Source organism: Belonocnema kinseyi, chromosome 1 (assembly GCF_010883055.1).
Source record: "Belonocnema kinseyi isolate 2016_QV_RU_SX_M_011 chromosome 1, B_treatae_v1, whole genome shotgun sequence".
In the NCBI taxonomy this organism is placed as follows: domain Eukaryota; kingdom Metazoa; phylum Arthropoda; class Insecta; order Hymenoptera; family Cynipidae; genus Belonocnema; species Belonocnema kinseyi.
Window position 1 is genome coordinate 159,414,499 of NC_046657.1, and position 20,359 is coordinate 159,434,857.

Genomic DNA, 20,359 nt, shown 5'->3' on the forward strand with positions numbered 1-20,359 from the left:
AAATAATAAAATTGGTCTTTCGTAATATACACGGACATGCATCCATTTTTCAATATTTATTATAACAATATTAAAATACTAGCAAGAGAAAATTACTTAAAAACTAAGTTTTTGGAATAAATTTGTATAAAAAAAAACAAGGTTGTGGTATTCGTTTTAACCACCTTCATTGAAATATATGGCAAATAAATCTTTATTACCAATCAATTATTTTATTATTATATCTTTCCGAAGTTATTTAAAAAAATATCGAAATGTTCTGTTCGTTGTTGCCGTGGTTTTAACTATTTAGATAAAATAATAATTTATAAAAAATTTAGTTAAAATAAAATTGAATCAAACAAACTCATGAAATAAAATTTTATCAGTAGAATTGATAAAAAAGAAATTTATATAAAATTTATTCCTTCAGAAATCTTATACTTTTCTACGAACAGCATCTCATTGAAATTCTATGAAATCTTAACGCGAACAATCTTGTATAAAATGCTATGTTCGAGAATCTTGAATATTTCGGTTAAATTCTGTCTGTTGGAAAATCGTTTACTTTTCTATCAACAGTTTCTCATTGAAACTATCAAATCTGATCCTCGCAGAACTTGTATCAAATCCTATGTTATAAGATTTCGGAAATTTATCTAAAATTCTATTCATCGAGGAATCTTTGATTTTTATATTAATGGTTTCTGATTAAAATTATATTAAATCTGATTGGCACAGGATTTGTATAAAATCCTAGGTTCTAGAATCTTGGAATTTTTATCCAACACTATCCATCAAGAAATCTTATACTTTTCTATCAAGATTTCATTACAATTCTATTAAATTTTATCCATTACAGATTTATTTTATAAGAAACCGCAAGATTTATTAACAAATAAAACTGCATTTTATTCATAAATTAAATGTTATAAGAGCAAAAGTATCTTCAGTAAATGTAATTTATTTATTTTCTCTTCTTCTTGACACTATTGATGCAATCATGTCAAATTTTCATTTTTTTATTTTCTTATTGGAAGAACGAAATAATACCTGACACTTGTATCTGCTGAACTAATTTATTGCTGTATTCTTGAAATCAAATCAAATTTTTTGAAAATTTTGAAAGGATTAATTAAGGAAATAATTTATCTAAAAATAATATTATAATTTATTGAACTTTAATTTTTTAATTAACATAAAAACATATATTATGCATGTCTTGAATAACTTTATTCAAAATGTTTATGAATAAAAAACTTTAAAAACCCCCAAAATAATTAAAATAGGGTTTTCAGAGCAGATTGTATCAAATTGATTATAAAAACGTGTGAAGTCACAAACATATAGTTGGAACTTTCTACTAGATTTACTTTAGTATAGACTTTTTCTTTACATTGTATTTAAACTCAATTAAAAAAATATGTTTGGTAATTGTTGTAAAACTGTACTGTAATTGTGTAAAAAATAATTTAACCCTTTCAGGCGCGTACCTTTTTTAAAGTAAATTTCTTGAGGCTGTGTGTTTTGGGGTAGCAATTAAAAAAATGAGGTACAGTTTTTTCAATTTTCTAAATTAAAAATCGTGTATATAATATGGTGAACATTAGTGATTTTGTCTTTTAAAACGTTTTTATTAAAATTCTTGCATGCTCATACCTGCACAGTATAGATTGTGGCGCACATTTTTCAATATCATAGGTTTCTATTTGAAAATTTAATTGCATCTTCTGCAAAAAAAGGAACAATTGATTAAATTTTCAAAAATAGTGATTATAGGAGATTTTAAGAAAAGGGGGATTTGAGGTCCCAAAAATATCAGTCCCAACAGACAAATTTTACATAAATACTAATAAATAAACAATAAATAGTAAATAATAAATAATAATAACAGGTATAGAAATCATATTGTCAGACTTCAAAACGATTTCAATAATTTCACAAATATTACCAAATATTTTTAAAATATTTCAAATATTTTGCAAAGATTTAGCATAGATTTAAAAGATTTTATAAGGACATCAATGATTTTCAAGAGATTTCACAAAGATTTCAATCATTTTTACAAATATTACCAAATATTTCAAAAAGATATTAAGTATTTCTAAAAGAGTCCACAAAGATTTTAGATAGATATAAAAGTTTTCAATAAAGGCATAAATGATTACCAAATTATATCACAAAAATTACAATCACAAATGATTAAAAAATATTTCCAAGATTTCCAAAGATTTCCTAAATACTTCAATGATTTCCCAAAGATTCAAATACGTCGCAAAAATTTAAAGAATTTCACAAATATTATAAAATATATCAAAAATATTGATAATTTAAGACAAAGAATTCAATTATTTTACAAAGATTTTAACAATTCTAAATATATAACAAATACTTCTAAAATATTTTCAAAGGGTTCTAATTATTTCCAATACATTTAAAAGATTGCAAGTGTTCGCAAAGATTTCACAAACATTTCGGATAGATTTAAAATTTTCACAAAGGCATAAATGATTTTCTAAAGATTTCAATAATTTCACAAATGTTTCAAAATATTTCAAAGATTTCCAAACTTTTTAGAAAGATCTTAAAAGATTTCACTGATTTTCCAACGATATAAAATATTTCACAAAGATTTCACAATGATTTCCTAAAGATATAACAAAAATGTTAAAGGTTTCGCAAAAATTTTGGATAGATTTAAAAGATTTGACAGGCGTCATTGATTACCCAAAGATTTCAACAATTGCATTTTTTTAAAGATTTTATAAAGATTTCAATTATTTTTCAAAGATTTAAAATATTTCATAAAGATTTCGAATAGATTTAAAAGATTCCACAAAGACTGAAATGATTTGCCAAAGATTTTAATCATTTCAAAAATATTATCAAACATTTATAAAATATTCGAAATATTTCGCAAAGATTTCGGATAGACTTAAGAGTTTTCACGGATTTCAATGATTTCTTAAAGATTTCAATGATTTCATCAATATTTCCAAATATTTCAAATATTCGACATAGATTTTAATTATTTTTCAATATTTTAAATATTTGACAAAGATTTCGAAGAATATACAAAGATTTCAAATATTTAGCAAAGATTTTGGATAGACTAAGAAGATTCCACAAAGACATCAACTATTTCTCAAAGATTTCAGGTAGATTTTTGGAAAAATTCAAACCATCTGATGAATTTAATCATTCGTTTTCAGAGGGGGGCAAATCAATACTTTGCCCCTTCCTGGGTGATTTCTGAAGGGTGCATTGTTCCCTGTGTCCCCTAGGCCTAGGCCCTAGAGCTCCACCGCCTCTGACTACCAGAACCATAAACCCCTAAAGAATATGGCCCAAAATAATCTACATCCAGACTCGGTTTAGGAGTTTGGGTTTTCTGCAGTTTTCCACTTCTCGTACCAAATCTTCTGGCAAATGCGAGCGTTTCTAGTAAAAATCCGGCTGCAGGTGGTAGGGGATTTTAGCAATTGAAAGCCCCACAGGATTGAATACGTCAGGTATTGCTTGGAGGCTTATTATGGGAGTTGGGGTGATTGGTAATTTGAGAAGGGATGTGAATTAAAGACTTTAATTTCTGCTGATCACCTGTGCAAGGGGGATTTTAAGTATGTACAAACCCGCAAAGTAGAAGTATAATTTCAAAACATATTGGCAATAACGTTTAACGGGCTTCAGATCGAGAACATAAGATTCTAAACTAATGCTCCTTATCATTTGAACTCAACTTGTCGTAGCTGAAGTTGTGATATGCCCCGAAGAGTTAGGAGTTTGTGTCTAAGCATGCGTATAAGTTCCTTCATTCCTAAGTGCATCCTCTCGTTACACCATTATTTACAGAGTAATCTTTTGCTCTCCCTAGACACATAGGCCTTAGGATTCTCTCAAATATTCTCCTTTAATCGTGACTCCAAGCACAGCTGAGGTAATGTGCCGCTCTACGTCGTGTGATGTAAATTCTCGGACGCGATTCGAAACCGGTTCGAAATTGACAGACGCCCCAAAGAAAAGATTTTTACGCGATTTTTTTCTTCTAAATACATACCTTTGTTTTTTCGATCTATCACAAAGTTGAATCATAAATATACTTCCGACTTTCCCACGAACAGTTACAATATTATTATCACTGGGGAAACCAGTCGGGCTAGCGCTATCTGGGATAATTTAATTAACCTAATGACTTACTGGTTTGATCGGATGTTAAGGCTGTATGATTGTAAATTAGTTTCTAAGAGGATTGATGCGTATTATTTTGTGCTTTACTTTACGCTCAATAGGAAATCAGAGCGGCCCTGAGAATGATGAGATTCTGCAATACTTGGTTGTGTCGCAATCGAAGTAATTTAATTCCTCTCTTCTAGAGTGAATTCCAATTCTCTTGGTATTACAACGGGGTCGCTTGAAAAAATTTAACAGCCGCACAATAAATCCGAGTACACTAAGGCATATTGGAGAAATGGAAACAAGACCACCAGTTTGATCAAAGGCATCGCCGCTTTACTACAGTTACTAGACTATTCATTTACTCTAGAGACATAATCGTTTCTTTGCAAAGCTTATTACACCGCTTTCATGCTCGAATACAAAAGAGAGGATGGATTGATTGATGAATATTGAAACTCGAGTTTCGATTGAATTACAATCAATAGGATTGAAATTGCATTTATAACATGTCTATTACAATCCTTGATTTCCCGTAACATTAACATAAGACGTCTGACATCCTAAAAATACTTCCTTGATTATCTAATCAGTTCATCAACCTCCCTATTTCTCATTTTAGACACATCACAGACGCAGGAACCATTATGTCATCAGCACCATCTCCAGAATTAGGAATAGGCGTCAGGCAAAATAACGTGCTGGTAACTGGAGAATTAAGCGTCAGTCCCGGCACACCTCTTCAAATGGAAATTTATCTACAACCTGAATCTGCTCCAACTTATGGTCTTCTGGTGACCCATATGACGGTCACTGACAGGGTCGAAAAATCAAATCAGGAAGAGGCGATCATCTTCAACGGGTAGGTGCTCACCTAGAAATATTATTAAAAAACAAGGCCCCCTTTTACGAATGTATGAGTTTTTATAGTCACGCCTATTGGAATGGGTAGTCAACCACGCCCACTAGTAACAACTGATAACTACGTCCCTCATAATGTTTTGTCGAACTGCATTTATATACCCACAGGAAGTGGCAGTAGATTTCAACCCCTAAGAATGATCGATAACAACCACTAGTGATCATTGATAACTACTAGTGATAATTGTTAACCACACTCTGGAATCAACCTACAGAAGGTGAAAGCCACACTCACCGTAATCGAAAAACACCGCCCCCTAGTGTAAATTGATAGATCCGCCGTCTGTGTCCGATTACAATTTCTAGTATTAATATTGCGTACCGCATCATTATTTTAATAATTTATAGAACCATAAATAGGGTCAGAATTATTGGTGAACAACCCCCCCTCCCTAGGAAGAACTAAATACCACCTGATTACCACCTCTTCACCACCTCTTCACCACCTCTTCCTCCTTCCTTTTCTACTTCTCCATCTTACCTAACATTCCCTTCACCAATGCTACCGCCCTCTTGTCCCCTCTTTTATACACCAATTCCATAATGCTTACCCCAATAATTTCCACTTCATCGCAATCCTCCAACCAGTATTTCATCCTTGCATACCCCTTCTCGCACAATTCACACATCCACTTCTCCCTAGGAAGCTAGAACCTAATAAAACCCTCCATTCAACCTCATCTTATACACGCTTTAGGCTCCTAACTACCTATCTCTCCTTTCTCATACAAATATTGCACTCATTCCCTAAGCGTAATCCATCCCTAGTTTGCTTTAAACCAAGAGGTCTTCATCGAGGAGATATTTGGTCCCAAATACTCATTTGCATGATGTTTCGTTTTCACTACCACGCCGCCTCACTCAGCACAGAAAAATTCCGTCTCCCACTTACAGCTGAGTAGAGGGTGGTGGTGGTGGAAACGAGACATGTGGCAGATAAGTATTTGCGGCCGAATTTCCCCTCGCTGAAGAGCCCTGCATTAAACATGGACTCTATTATTCCGTCCTCATCGGCTACCATCTCTCTTTTTCCATTCTGTTTTTATTGACTACCTCATATACCTTCTTCCCCTCCTCATGCATCCTTCTTACTTCATCCTTCTGCAGGTCATTCCTTCTAAAATGCCTTCCTCTTTTAGCCTCCATGCACTCTCCTGTTCTCCTTCTCCGACCAATACTCCCAAACCAGCTTACTTCCCTCCTCTAACAAAAATTTCTCCTAATACTTACTTACTCATTCTCTTAGTCTCTACCCTAAAAATGTAATGATGTGTATCCCTTGCCAATCTAAGTTTCCACTTTGCATACCTCTCTTGTATCCTATTTACCTCTTCGCATTTCTTCCATCCCCACATCTCCACTCCATACAATAACACACTCGTTACTAGCAAGTCGAACAATTTCATTTTTCCCCATACCTGCCTCATCGCCATATTTGCCCTCCTAACTCTCTTTTGTATGATTATCCACTCACTCCACCATTCATCCCAAACTGGAAGTCCAGATAGACAAACTGTTTCACCTCTTGCACTGTCTTTCCTTTCCACTTTCATTCCCCTCCGTATCTCGTATCCATATCACCTCCTGTCCTGAAAACCATAACCTGGGACTTTTCCCCATTCAACTCGAAGCTATTCTTGTCCAGGTATGTTCTCAACCTCTTTATCATCTTCTTTAAGACCTTCTCGTTTTTGGCAACAATACTATATCAGCATACGCAAGTGATCGTATCCTAACCCCCCAACACTAAAGTCTCCTAACACTCTGAACAGAACCCCACCGAGATTCCTTCCCTCCTCTCACCCTGTCTCTCGTCTCTTCATATACTTTCCTCACCCTCTCTATCAGGCCTCTACTCGAAATTTATCACATATTAACAAGCCGCTTCCCAAAAAATAGCCCGTGATAAAACTCCCTAGTATGAATTTATGACCAAACTCCCTACAAATATTTGATGCATAATTAACTGGGGTGGTTTAAAAAAGTTTTCATTCCATTTACGCCCCCCCCCCCCTCAGCTTGATGAAATTCCTTAAATAAATTAACACCTTTTCCCAAATAGGCAATATAAACAGGTGCCATGTAACTACTCAATTCTCTTATAAAAAATCGATTTTTGACAAACATGCACACTTAAAAAACTGAGGGTTGAGAATGTTGCGGCTGAAGTAAAATTTGGCATCCTTTAGAACTTAAGCTCTGAAGGAACTCTTGTGTAGGGTTCCTTTTTAGTTTGTTGATATCCGATAGATGGTCAGTTGCGGGTGCCTACGTTTGCAACTGCGCATGTGCCAAAAAGAGTGTAGGTATCCATTTTTTATATTTATTCGGAAAAACTTGTTTAAGCAAATGAAAAGTTCTGAAACATATTTAGAGGTTGCCTTTAAAGGTTGCATCCTAAAATAATCATACTTTCTCGCCTTTTTAAACACATATTTCAGTAAAAAAATAGAGGGTGCTATTTTTTAAAACAATCCTGCGGTACAAATGTTAAAGGGAATATAGGCGCGTAAAATCTTTTACATAAAATAATGTAAATAGCGCATATTGAATTTAATGTAGATCACATCTGATTCCTAAGATTTTAAGTCGAAATATATTGCATTTTCTACAAAATAGTTTAATTTTCAAACAAAAAAGATGAACTGTTAAACCGAAAAAGATGAATTTTCTACATGAACCAAATTAATTTTTAATTAAATAATTGCATTAACAATCAAATAGTTAATTTCACAAGCAACAAAAGGAAGTTCATTATCAACCAAGAAAGATAAATGTTTAACTAAGGAAGATGATTTTTCTACCATAAAAAATGAATTCTCAACCCAGAAGGACGTAGTTTTAATAAAACAGTTGAATTTTATACCAAATCAAAGCCAGTTGCATTTTCAAACCGAAAAGTTTAAATTTCCAAAAAAAAGTTCGTTTTCAACCCAGAAAAATTACTTTTCTACCATAAATGATCAATTTTCTACCAGAAGACGAATTTTTCACAAAATAATTGAATCATCAACCAAATAGATCAAGTTTCAATCAAGAAAGATGAATTTTAAACCAAATACAGTGAAACTCTTATATAACGCCGATTTTGGGGCTGACGGTGAGTGGGAACTAACTCATTATAACCCGCTCCGCTTTTGTTTGTTCACGCCTGAGTGCTCGCCTGAGTGACAACCGTAGACCCTGCGCAGCTACACCAACCTGCGTCGCGGCGTCAATTTTTGGAAGGGTCATAGAAGGGAGGGCTATTGAAGGGTTTCACTGTCGTTGAATTTTCAACTAAAAAAAAAAATTAACCAAAAATGGAATTTAAAATATTTTTTTAGTGTAACAATTAATTTGAAAACAAAACGAATTTTCAAGCTGTTGAATTAGTCCGAAAAGACGCATGTTTAACCAAATAGTTAAATTTACAACTAACAATATGAATTTAAAAAAAATTAATTTTTAAGCAAATAGTTTAATTGTCTACCAAATTATTCCATTTTCAAACCAAACAGACGAATTTTTAACTAAAATTATGCAACAATTGTAGCCTTTTAGAAAATTAGTCTATCTCTAAACTAAATAGTTACTTTTACAACTGAAAAATACAAAATTTGAACAGAATAGTTCAATCCTTAACCAAAAAAAGCTTAAATTTCAACCAAAAACGATTAAAGATTAAATTTATTAATAAAAAATAAATATTTTAAACATTTCTACAAATTAAGTCAGAGATGTCCACTTTTTTCTCAAATTGGTATCCTATGATACTTATTCTTGAATAAATACATCATTTTGATAAATTTCTTCAAATGTTGAACAATTTTTTTAATATTGTAATAGAAAATTAAATTATTTCATTAAACATATTTTCGGGCTGAAAATGCGTGCATTCCTCTGTTGAAACATTATTTTTTCAAACTAAATATTTCACTATTCCATTTTTTTAACTTTTTGATAGTAAATTCATCTTTCTTGGTTGAAAACTAACTTTTTTGTTCAAAATTTATCTTAGATTGATAATTCATCTATTTCTTTGGAAGCTTAATTATTTGTTTGAACAAACTATTTTGTTAATGTCATACTTTTTGTTCGAAAATTCAACTGTTTTGTTTAAAATTCGTTCGTTTGGATTGAAAATTAAAGTTTTTTTAGTTGAACCTAAATCTTTTTTGATTGAAAATTACACCATACGGTTGAAAATGCATCTTTATAAGTTGAGAATTCAAAGGTTTGGTATGTTCAAGCATAAAGATTAATTTTCAACGAAACAAGGCGAATTTTTCAAAAACACATACATTTTTAAACAACTACCTTAATTTATAAATAAAAAATATCAATTTTCCACCAAGTAGTTGAATTTTCAGCCCCAGTTACATTCTTAACGAGAGTTTAATTTTCAATCATGATGATGAATCTTAAACCAAGCAGGTGAATTTTAAGCCAAAGAAATATTAATTCGCAACGAACAATGTAACCACATTTTCTATTATAATTCAGCAATATTTCTTCTTTGAAATAATACTTCTACTCTAAAAACTACTTGAAGTACTTTTTTTATCTAAAATTTGGAAGTGGGAACTTTCAAATTGTGACAAATTCTTTCTTGGAACAGGAATTCTTCCCAGTTCTTTTCTTCTAAAATAAAAACGATATCTATCGTCCACAATTAAATAGAAAAAAAATTGCAACATGTTTTCTCATAATGGAAAATATTAAGCATTTAGTAATAAATTATGATTTAATGAAAGTAAACTGAGGTAATCTGATAAAGTAGAGAAAGTAGAAATCACTTTTATAAATTGGCCATAATTATTAAATAATGAAAAGTTGAACTTTACTGCGATCAGAAGTAAATTCTTGGTTCTATAATTAAATTCCGGGTCATTTCCCCAGTTTCCTGGTCAAGTCGCCACCCTGGGTATGATAAAGAATATATTAAAGGTAGTCAATTTTTCGCAGGTACATAGTCATTTTTATGTTGTTTAAAATTAATTTTTTAATAACTTTAAAAAAACATTTAAGCCACTAAAGACTTCCTACTGATGAAATTTTCTGGTTACCATTTTTTAGTTCATCAAATTTAAAAAAAATTATCTTCAGATCTTGCTTTTTTTAATTAATCTGAATGAGGAGCGTTAAAGAAGAATTTAAATTTTGAATTATTCTGATTTTTATTGCTATATTTTTTCACAATTTTTCTCTAGTGTACGAAATTCACAGCAAATTCCCGAATATCCCGGATTTCCCGATTCCCCATACACCTTGGAATAGGAAATGCATTTATTCACCAGTCGATTTTTATTTCCAGGTGCTCGGTAGATCCATACCTTTTCGAGAACTTCAACACAATCAACGGCGACTTCCTACAGGCAAAGTTCCGAGCTTTTAAATTTCCCGACAGCAACTACGTTCAGTTCCGCGGTACCGTTAACGTCTGTCTGGACAAATGTGACGGGGTAAGAAACCATTTGCATCTTTTAGACTCATCAATATTCACCGACGTTCTTGTGCATTGTTTACTTTACGTGCCAGCCACTAACTTCCTGTACGGTGAAAAACGACTTTTACAGCTTCTAAAAACGTATTTTAAAAATCACTTTTACTATTTGATTATCAGTCTGTTTGGGTACTTTCATGTCAACTATGACGGATGACTTTGTGAAGCTTTCCGAATGGGGTGATTGCTAATGGGATTTATCAGCTACCTGTCTCAGGCAGATTGATCTAAAATTTATAGGTCCTCCTACCCTACTGGAAGAACAAAGATTGAAAGGGATGGAAATTGGGGGATAGGAAAAGATAGAACTATCCAATCTTTCATGACCGAGGACTTTTTCTTATATTTTTCTATCCCTTAGTCTATCTAATCTTTTCAGTATCTTTCTCTATCTTTCTTAACCGAGGACCCTTGTGTTTTTCTTTACTTCGTTCTACCTCTTTAATATAAATTTGAGTCTTTGTATTTTTTTCTATCTTCATCGATTCAGTTTATCTTTTTTAATCTCAATGTTCTCTTCTCTATTTAATCCTATCCTTTATCTATCTATGGTAATCTTTTTCTATCTTGTCAATCCAAATTCCGTCTATCTTTTTCAATCTCCTCTTCTTTATCTTATCCTATCCTTTCAGTTCCACGACAATTTTTTTATCTCTTTGTTAATTTAAATTTATGTTTATCTTTTACAATACCATCTTCTCTATCTCATCCTGTCTTTTTTTTATCCACGTCAATATTTTTATATTTCCTTCTGAAACTTAATTGACGTTTATCTTTTTAAATGCCCTCTTCTTTATCTCATCGTATCCTTATCTTTCCACGTCAACATGTTTCTATCTCTTTGTCAATTTAATCTCACGTTTGTCTTTTTCAATACCCTCTTCTCTATCTCATCCTATCGTTTATCTATCTATGTCAATTTTTCTCTATCTTTCTGGAAATCTAAATTTCCGTCTATCTTTTTCAACCTCCTCTTCTTTATCTCATCCTATCCTTCATCTATGCAGGTCATTTTTGTTATATCTCTTTGTCAATCTAAATTCACGTCTATCTTCTTCAATTCCCTCATCTCCATCTCATCCTACCCCTTATCTGTCCAGGGCAATTTCTTTCTACCTCTCTGGCAATCTACATTTCCGTCGATCTTTTTCAATTGCCTCTTCTTTATCTCATCCTATCCTTTATCTATGTACGTCCATTTTTTGGTATCTCTCTTTCAATCTATGTTCACGTTTATCCTTTTCAATTTCCTCTCCTCTATCTCATCCTATCCTTTATAATTTTCTATTTCTTTTCGAAACTAAATTGACATTTAGCTCTTTCAATGCCCTCTTCTCTATCTCATCCTACCCTGTAAATCTAAATTTAAATTCAAATTTGAAAAAATGTAATTGCATTAATTTAATTTTTATATTGATTTAATTAATTTAATTTAAATTTAAATCTAAATTTATGTCAACCTGTCTTTCTGGTACGTGGTCAATAGGATGGTCCAAAAATGCATTGCAAAATTTTCTTTCACTCTAGAGGGCAAGCCACCCCCCAAAAAGTTTCCATTTCCGGTGAAAAAGAATAAGTATTTTTTTCGAATTAAAAATTTTAAGATGCGCCACCAGGCACTTCAAAATCCCATCTAAATAACATGGGGAAATTTTAGAGTTTCGAAAAATTGAACTCATACTTCAGAGTTTCATCGAAACGGGCCAAGTTTTTTAGCGATTGAAGAGGAGTTTGTACGAAATCAAACCATACTAATAACCTTTATTTTTAACCCACCCCTACCCCCACCACCTACATGCCCCAAATATGACAATAAAAACTACATTTTTACGTAATATTGTTCATTTGCAGCAATTTCTATGGTTTTTTTCAAACAAATAATTAGTGATGGACAATTTGAATATCTCCCATGACTTTTTGAACGATATTTATTTGTTTAAACAAATTTAACTTATTCAAACAATTATTTCTTTTACAAAAAAGTCAAAACTAATCGCGTTTTCTGAATTAAATGTAAGAGCCAATAATTGGTTGGAGTAGTGGATAGTTTTTAAATCATTATGTTATTATTTAAAAAATTAATTATTGTTTATTTTTTAAATTTCTACCAATGGAGTCAGAGATGTCCACTTTTTTCTCAAATTGGTATCCTACCAATTATTCTTGAATAAATACATCATTTTGATCAATTTCTTCCAATTTTAAAAAAAAATTTTGTTGGTTAAAGAATTTGTATTTGCTCAAGCAGATTTTGCTCGATGACTTTAAAAAATAATATAAAACAGAATACAGACAATTATTTTACTGACTACATAGGGTATAAAAAGAATATATTAACCATGGTTTAATTGTTTAAACAATTATTTTTCCAAAAATATATTCAAAATTGTATTTTCTGAATTAAACGTAATATTGAATGATTTCGAAGAGTAGTGAATTCTGTTAAAAACGTAATGTCGTTGTTTAAACAATTTTTATTCGTAAAATACGATTTTTAAAATAATGTTGGGAACAAAGATTTTTTTGAACAAATTCAGTTTGCTTAAAGAATTGAAAAAATGGTTAATACATATATTCGTTTTATAACTATAGTCAGAAAAATATTTGCATGTGTTCTATTTTATATTATAATTTTTTAAATGTTCGTAAGAAAACTACTTGAGCAAATAAAAATTGTTTGAAGAAATTAAAATTTGTCAAATATTAAAAGAAATCTATTGAAATTATGTAATTAGTCAACAAAAAGTAGCATATTTTACCAATTTGACTAACATAAAATACGAGTTTTGTTTGCATTTTTAGGGAAAAATAATTGTTTCAATAAGTTACATTTATTTAAATAATTACAAATTGTTTAAAAAGCCATGAGAGATATTAAAATTGTTAATTAGTAATTATTTGTATTTAGAAAAATGGCAGAAATTATTGAAAATTAACAATAATACGCAAAAATTTAGTTTTTTTGTCATAATTGGGGCGTTGTGGGGGGGGGGGGTAAAATAAAAGTCATTAGTATGGTTTCATTTTGTAGAAACTCCTCTTCCATCCAGAAGGAACGTGGCGCGATTCGAACAAACCCTGGACCTATTTTTCGAAAATCCAAAATATCAGGGTGGATTTTTTAATCATAGAAAAAAAATCCCGATCATTTTCCGGTTTTTTCCCGGTTAGAAAACAATTTTCACGGTCAATGAAATTTAAAAAATGAATCTCTGAAGCTAGAAATTTTTCCGTTTGGAGTAATAAAAACTGGGCTGCCTTTGAATGAAATTTTAAGTTTTAAAGTGGATGTTTAACCGTTTTTTAATTAAAAAATTTTGCATTCAAATTCTCAACAATTTACATGTATAAAATGGAAGCTACTGAGACATTTCAACTGAACAATTTAAAATTTTTGTTTAGAACTTTTAAATATTTTTATAAATGATTAGAATATTTCCTGGATTTTTTTTAATATTGTCATATTAAAGAAATTTTCCTAAAATCTTCCACATTTATTATTGATAATTTTGTCAGTCTTTCTAAATCTTTTTAGATATTATCTTAAAATTAATTTTTTTATAATAAAAAATCATTTTAAATTTTTCTAGGAAATGCCTGTGAAAATTTTTAAACAGTTTCTAAATTCGTATCTAAATTTTGGCACGAATAGCCGGATTTTGTCAGTACACGGAGACACTTGTTTTCAATTATTTGAAATCATTTTGAATTTAAATAAGGGTTCAATTTTTATTTATGCATCAAACTGATCAAAATTCAACAATTTGATTAACAAATTAATATTTTTAAATACAATAATTAAAATTGTAACGTTTAAAGTTTAGTTTTTTTGTTTAGTTTTGAATATTTAATTTATAATTACTTATTTTAAATGAAGAGTCAGATATTTCTAAATGTTAAGAAATTGTTATTTTTCTTAATTCAGACATTTCAAATTTAATAGTTTAAAAAGTGGAATATTATAGACTGAAATAATATTTGTTATTTAATAAAAGCCTTTAAGTACGAATATATTATTTTGCAGTTTTTTTTTTAAATTGAAAATAGTTCATAAAGTTTTAGTCTGGCGCTTATATTTGCTTAACTAATAAGACTTTCTATTTTTGAAACAGGTCAATTATTGAATTTTTGAAGTAAAATTGAGTAAACTTAGAAGAATTTAAATGAATTAAAAAATTCCAGGGAATTCCTAATAATTTACAAGAATTTAGGAGTATTCCAAAAAAATCATTACAAAACAATAAAAAAATATGAAAAAATTCATTAAATTGAATAAGTCTGAAATGAGTTAAAAAAATTAAAAGTAATTTAAAAGAATGTAATGGAATGTTTATGAATTTAAAGTAAGTTTTATAGACTTCGAGGTGAATGAAACAAAAACTTTTAGAAAATAAATTGAATTGTGTAAAATTTGTGAATTTACAAAGATTCAAAAGGATTTAAAAGAATTTATAATAAATTAATAAGGATTCATAGCGAAATCCACATTACAAATTAATTTAATTAATTAAAAATTATTATAATTAATTAAAATTTAATTTAATTAATTAAAAATTAAATAAACCACAGAAAAAAATCTCGGTCATTTCCCGGTTTTTTTTCCGATCCGCTAACTTTTTCCACGGTCAATGAAAGTAAAAAATTCAAACTCTAAGGCTAAAAATTTTTCCATTTAAAGTAATAAAAAGTGGAAAATCATTTTAAATAATTTTAATCTAGAAATATTAAAAATTAAACGCTTACATTTTTGTTATAAACTAAACGCTTCTTAAAGCAGAAGTTAAATTATTTTTATTTTAAATAGTTTAGAAATTCTGAAAAAGCTTCAAAATTTTATTTCAAAATTTCGAAACTTCTACATGTTGTTTTACATTCTTTCAAATTTTTATTTATATTTCTATACATCTTTTAAAATGATTCGAATTTTTCCTGAGATTTCTTTTTAAATCCTGCAAAATAAAAATATATTTGATTAAAATCTACCAGATTCATTTTTGATAATTTTGAAAACCTTTTTAAATCTTTTTAAATATTCTTAAAAAATTAATGTTTCAAAATAAAAAGTAATTTTTAATTTGCCTGGGAATCTTAAGAAAATATTTTTTATTTTATTAAAGCCTTTCACAATTTTTTTAAATCTTCTAAATGTTTTGTTTGAAATCTGCACAAATCTATATTTTTTTCACCTTAGGCCGTGGGCTATTTACACCAAAAATTCGGTACGAATAGTCTAATTTAGGTGGTAAACGTAGACACTTCGTTTAAGTTATTAAAATCATTTCAAATTTTTAAATAATTTTGCAATATTTCAAACCTTCTAAATATCTCTTCAGCTTACTCGAATTCTTTCTAGGAATAATAATAGTTGTTCGATATTTATTATACATCAAATTTCAACAATTTTACTTGTAAATTATTGATTTTTTTTTTAATTGAAAAATTAAAATTGTAACGCACAAAGTTTAGTTCATTTGTATAGTTTTGAATATTTGATTTATAATAAATACTGATTTTAAATGAACAGTTAAATATTTCTAAATATTAAGCAATTGTTTCTTATTAATTAAAAAATGTTGAAGTTATAAATTTTAGAGTGAAATAATATGTATTTTAAAATTAATCAAAGTATTTCATTTTTGAACTGATTTCGAATATTCTAATTTTTTATTTTTTAAGTTTAAGGTAGTTGCCGTGCCAAAAAGTAGATATCTGAAAAAAATAGTTTTTCTGTGATTTTAAGAATCAAAATATTAAAACTGATGTAATTCGAAATAATTCTTTTTTCCGGGAAAACATTCTCTACAACTCTACTGTTTCCAATTTTGAAAGTAAATTTTTCTATGGCTTCTTCTATTTCTCTACATCGTTAGAACAATTTTTGTTAAGAAAATTTTTTTTAAACAAATAATTATATTTTAAAATTAGTTAGCTATTTTTAAAATTGGAAACAGTAGTGTTGTAGAAAAAGTTTCCCTGGAAAAAATAAGTCCTCATTTATTAACATGCGATTATTTTTTAAAAATTGGTAAGAAGCGAAGGTCAGAAGAAATTCAATTGCAAAAAACTATTTCTTTCAGATATCTGACTTTTGGTGCGACAACTAACTTAAGAATTAAAATCTTGAATGGAAAATTTGTAGAGTAAAAGATTTTTGAATTGCGCATCCCAAACTAAATAATATCATAATTGAAAAGTTTGAAATGAAAATTGAACAATTTTTTCCCCCTTTTTTTCCTTTTAGACTTTTTAAAATGGATTTCCGAAAATCGCACTTTGGTATCTATAGCATAGGTCCGCGATCTAAATCTGTTAACTGCTTTTGGCGTCTTATAGGAAATCCGATATCTATGTTCGTTTTGCGATTCCAAACATTTTGACGTATAAAACTCAGCCGCAGTTAAAAAAACAATGCAGAAACATACGAGCCCTCAAAGATAAAAAAACCAGCGCCAGAACACTGCAGATAACAGGTTTATACCGTTGGACCCCATGTAAATAACATATGAATAGTTTTCAATTGTGATATAACGTTCAATTTAGATTCAAATGTTATGAAACTAACGTGCACTATTGTTCTCTAGTAAATAAACAAAAAAAAACACTTTACAATTTTTAAAAAAATCATGAAAATTCCAAAAATAACAACGATTTTCCTTTGCCGTGTAAAATTTCTGAAATGCCAGTTAACAGGTTTAGACCGTTGACCCTTAATTTGGCTTAATAGTACAATAATAATGATAATAATTGTATATTGTAGATCGAGTGCAGTAATGGACAAATCGGATATGGCAGAAAGAGGCGGGCCATCACATCGTCCAATAAAAAGCAGAACCAGCTCTATGAAGTGACCATGTCCACCTTCATGAAGGTAGATAACCACGAATCAGACATGGCGGAATTCTCGGAATTCATTCGCAAGGGAAAAAGCAACAGGACAGAAGAGCAGCCAGTGATTACTGAAGAGGTTAGAGAAAAATTCCAGTACAAGGTTTCAGAAGCGGCAACTAATGGTTCCAGTAACGATAAACTCGTGAATTTCTTTGTTGTCCTCCTCTGTCTTTGTACCGTTTTATTTAAATAGAAATAATCGTCGAAGTTGACAAGAAAAAAAGAAAAATAGCTGTAAGTAGGACGTTCTTGTTGCACAAGAGTATTGAAATTCGAGCAGGATTTGCTGTACAAGCAAAACCATTAGTTACTGCCGACTTCCTCTTTGCCTTCGGAAAAATTAATCTAGCAAATTCTTCTTTTCAGAACGCTTAGTATTTGCACCTCCACCCACGTCGACTTTTACTTGAGTAAAAGTCATTGAAAAATTGTCCTTTTAACTAGGAGCGTCCTACGAAATTAAACCTCTTATGTGATACTAAAACTTTAAAACCCGACAGCTTTTTAGCGAGTCGTTTTCCGCATTTTACGGGGAAACAACTCGAAGATTTCACCTCTTCGTGACCACCAATCTTCACTCTGAACGAACTAATTGTCAAATTTCGTTGAGAAATTTTTCAGTGGCAACGTTTAACCCTTAAAGTGCATTGTGGGTGTCGGAGAGCCCAAACTATTTTCAAACTCTTAAAAACCATACTTAATTCAAAAAATCGTGGGGTTTCAAACACCCAGTGTACACTTAGTGAGTGAAAAAGTAGGAGCAAATTTTATTGACGTTTGTTTACTTTCTAATGTGAGTATATCATATGAAGTGAAATAATTATTTTTTTGCGATTATTTCATACTTTTGTTCTTTGTAGATGGTTTATAACTTACGGCAGCGCGTCATCCGAGAGCAGACTGTGGGTGTGTTGAATAAAATATAATTTTTAAAATACAGTTAGATATGTCTCTTTTTTCAATTTTTTATATTTTTATAGTATTACATGTCAAAGTTGCTCAATTTTTATAATAATGACTCGATTTAAAAGCAAAGCATGTGATGTTATGAATGAATTTTTAAGTAAAAAACCCATTTTTTCACTTTTTTAAAAATATTTTTTTAAGAAACTTAAAATAAATAAATGGCTATAAAATCAACTCTACCTTATAAAAGACTCCTTAAACTATATCCGATAATTTTATTGTGAGAAAATATTTAATAGTGTTTAAACAATGCATGATTAAATACGCTGGGGTATTGAACACCCAGGATACACTTTACCGTGATTTTGAGCATGTATGCACTTTGAGGGTTAAAGTAATTAGAGGCGAAAATTGGTCTTTGCGAGTGGCGAAAGTCTAGTCGTAATATCAGGCGACTTGAGTAGTATAATTTCTGTAGTTCTAAATAGATTTATGTAAGTTTATAATGCCTTTAAGATATAACTCGATACCTTCATGTTCAAGGATTCTCTCTTGGACTTTGGGTATAAAACGACAAGAATAATTTTGGTCTATTATTTTTTTATCATTTAATTTCCTTTAAAGTCTTTTGAATTCTTTTTTTTTTTTAATGCAAGGAAATGTTTTTGAACTCTTTCATGTTCTTTTAAATTCTTTCGACTTTTTTGAAATCTTTTTCAATTCATTTGGATTCTTTCAATTTTTATAAAATTCTTGATTTCTCATGAAATCCTTGAATTATTTGAATTCGCTGAATTCCTCAATTTCACTGAAATAGTTGAATTCTCTAGGTACCGTAGACTTTTTTAATTCTCTGAATACGTCAAAATTCTTGAATTTCTTGGAATATCGGAATTCTTCTAAATTACTATGATTCTCATGAAATTCTTTGATTCTTCGGAATTCTATAATTCCTTCATATATCTTAATTCATCCAAATTCATGAATTTCTTGCAATTCCTTGAATTCTCTAAATACCTCAAACTTCTTGAATTTCTGAAATCGTTTAATTTTTTTGAATTCTTTAAATTCTCATAAATTCTTTGAATTTTTCTGAATTATCAAATTCCTTGAATTCTTCAAAATTCATCAATTTAGTTCGGAATTTTCTGAAATTCTTGAATTATTTGAATTCGTTCCATTCCGTAATTTCCCTGAATTACTTAAATTTTCTCCAATACATCCGAATTCCTACATTCCTTGAATTCTCTGAATACGTCCAAGATTTCGAATTCCTTGAAATATTTTAAATATTCTGAATTAATCTAAATCTCTGAATTTTTCTGAATGACTTGAATTTTTCAGAATTTTAGAATTACTTGAAATCTTTAAATTCTTGGAAATCTTGAAATTCTTTGGATTATTCTAAATTCATTCAAGTTACATTTGAGTAACTTGAATTCTCTGAATTACTTGAATTGTCTAATATCTGAATTCTTCTAAATTAATTAAGTTCTTTGAGTTGAACGAATTCTCTTAATTCATTGCAGTCACTTTTCAAATTATACTTGAGTTATTTGAATTCTCTGAATTACTACTAATAATTAATTCATTAAATACCTAAGAATTCCTGAATTCCTAAAATTTCTAAATTCTCACAAATTCCTTGAAGTCTCATAAATTCGTTGAATTCTTCTGAATTCTCCATGCAAACTTTTAATTCTCTGGATTCTTCCAAATTTATTGAATCTTTTGAAATGCTCGAATTCTCTGAATTATTTGAATTCACTAAGAACCTCCGAATTCTTGAATTCCTTGAAAGTTTTTAATTCTCTGAATTCTTGAATTTTTTTTTAATCTCTGAATTCTTACGAATTCCTTGATTTCTCATAAATTCGTTTAACTCTTAAAAATGTTTGAATTCCTTGAAATCTCCTAATTCTTTTGAATTCATGGATTTCTTTACATTCATTGAATTTTATGAATATTTTATATTCTCTGACGTCTTCTAAAATGATTGAATTCACT

At 29.8% G+C, this 20,359-nt stretch overlaps 1 protein-coding gene across 2 annotated transcripts in view; it reads left to right on the top strand.

The window, feature by feature from the left end:
* LOC117175700 overlaps positions 1-17,924 on the top strand; it is a 75,591-nt gene extending 57,667 nt beyond the window's left edge. Inside the window, exons 5-8 of one of the 2 annotated variants that reach the window (XM_033365462.1) lie at positions 4,775-5,014; positions 10,370-10,517; positions 17,316-17,522; positions 17,813-17,924. In XM_033365462.1, the coding sequence (XP_033221353.1) occupies positions 4,775-5,014; positions 10,370-10,517; positions 17,316-17,522; positions 17,813-17,821 (604 nt within the window). In that variant the 3' untranslated portion in view covers positions 17,822-17,924. Of the gene's footprint in view, positions 1-4,774; positions 5,015-10,369; positions 10,518-17,315; positions 17,662-17,812 lie in introns of those variants that run through there. The other variant, XM_033365451.1, reaches the window with a different exon arrangement.
* The last annotated feature ends 2,435 nt before the right edge of the window (positions 17,925-20,359 follow it).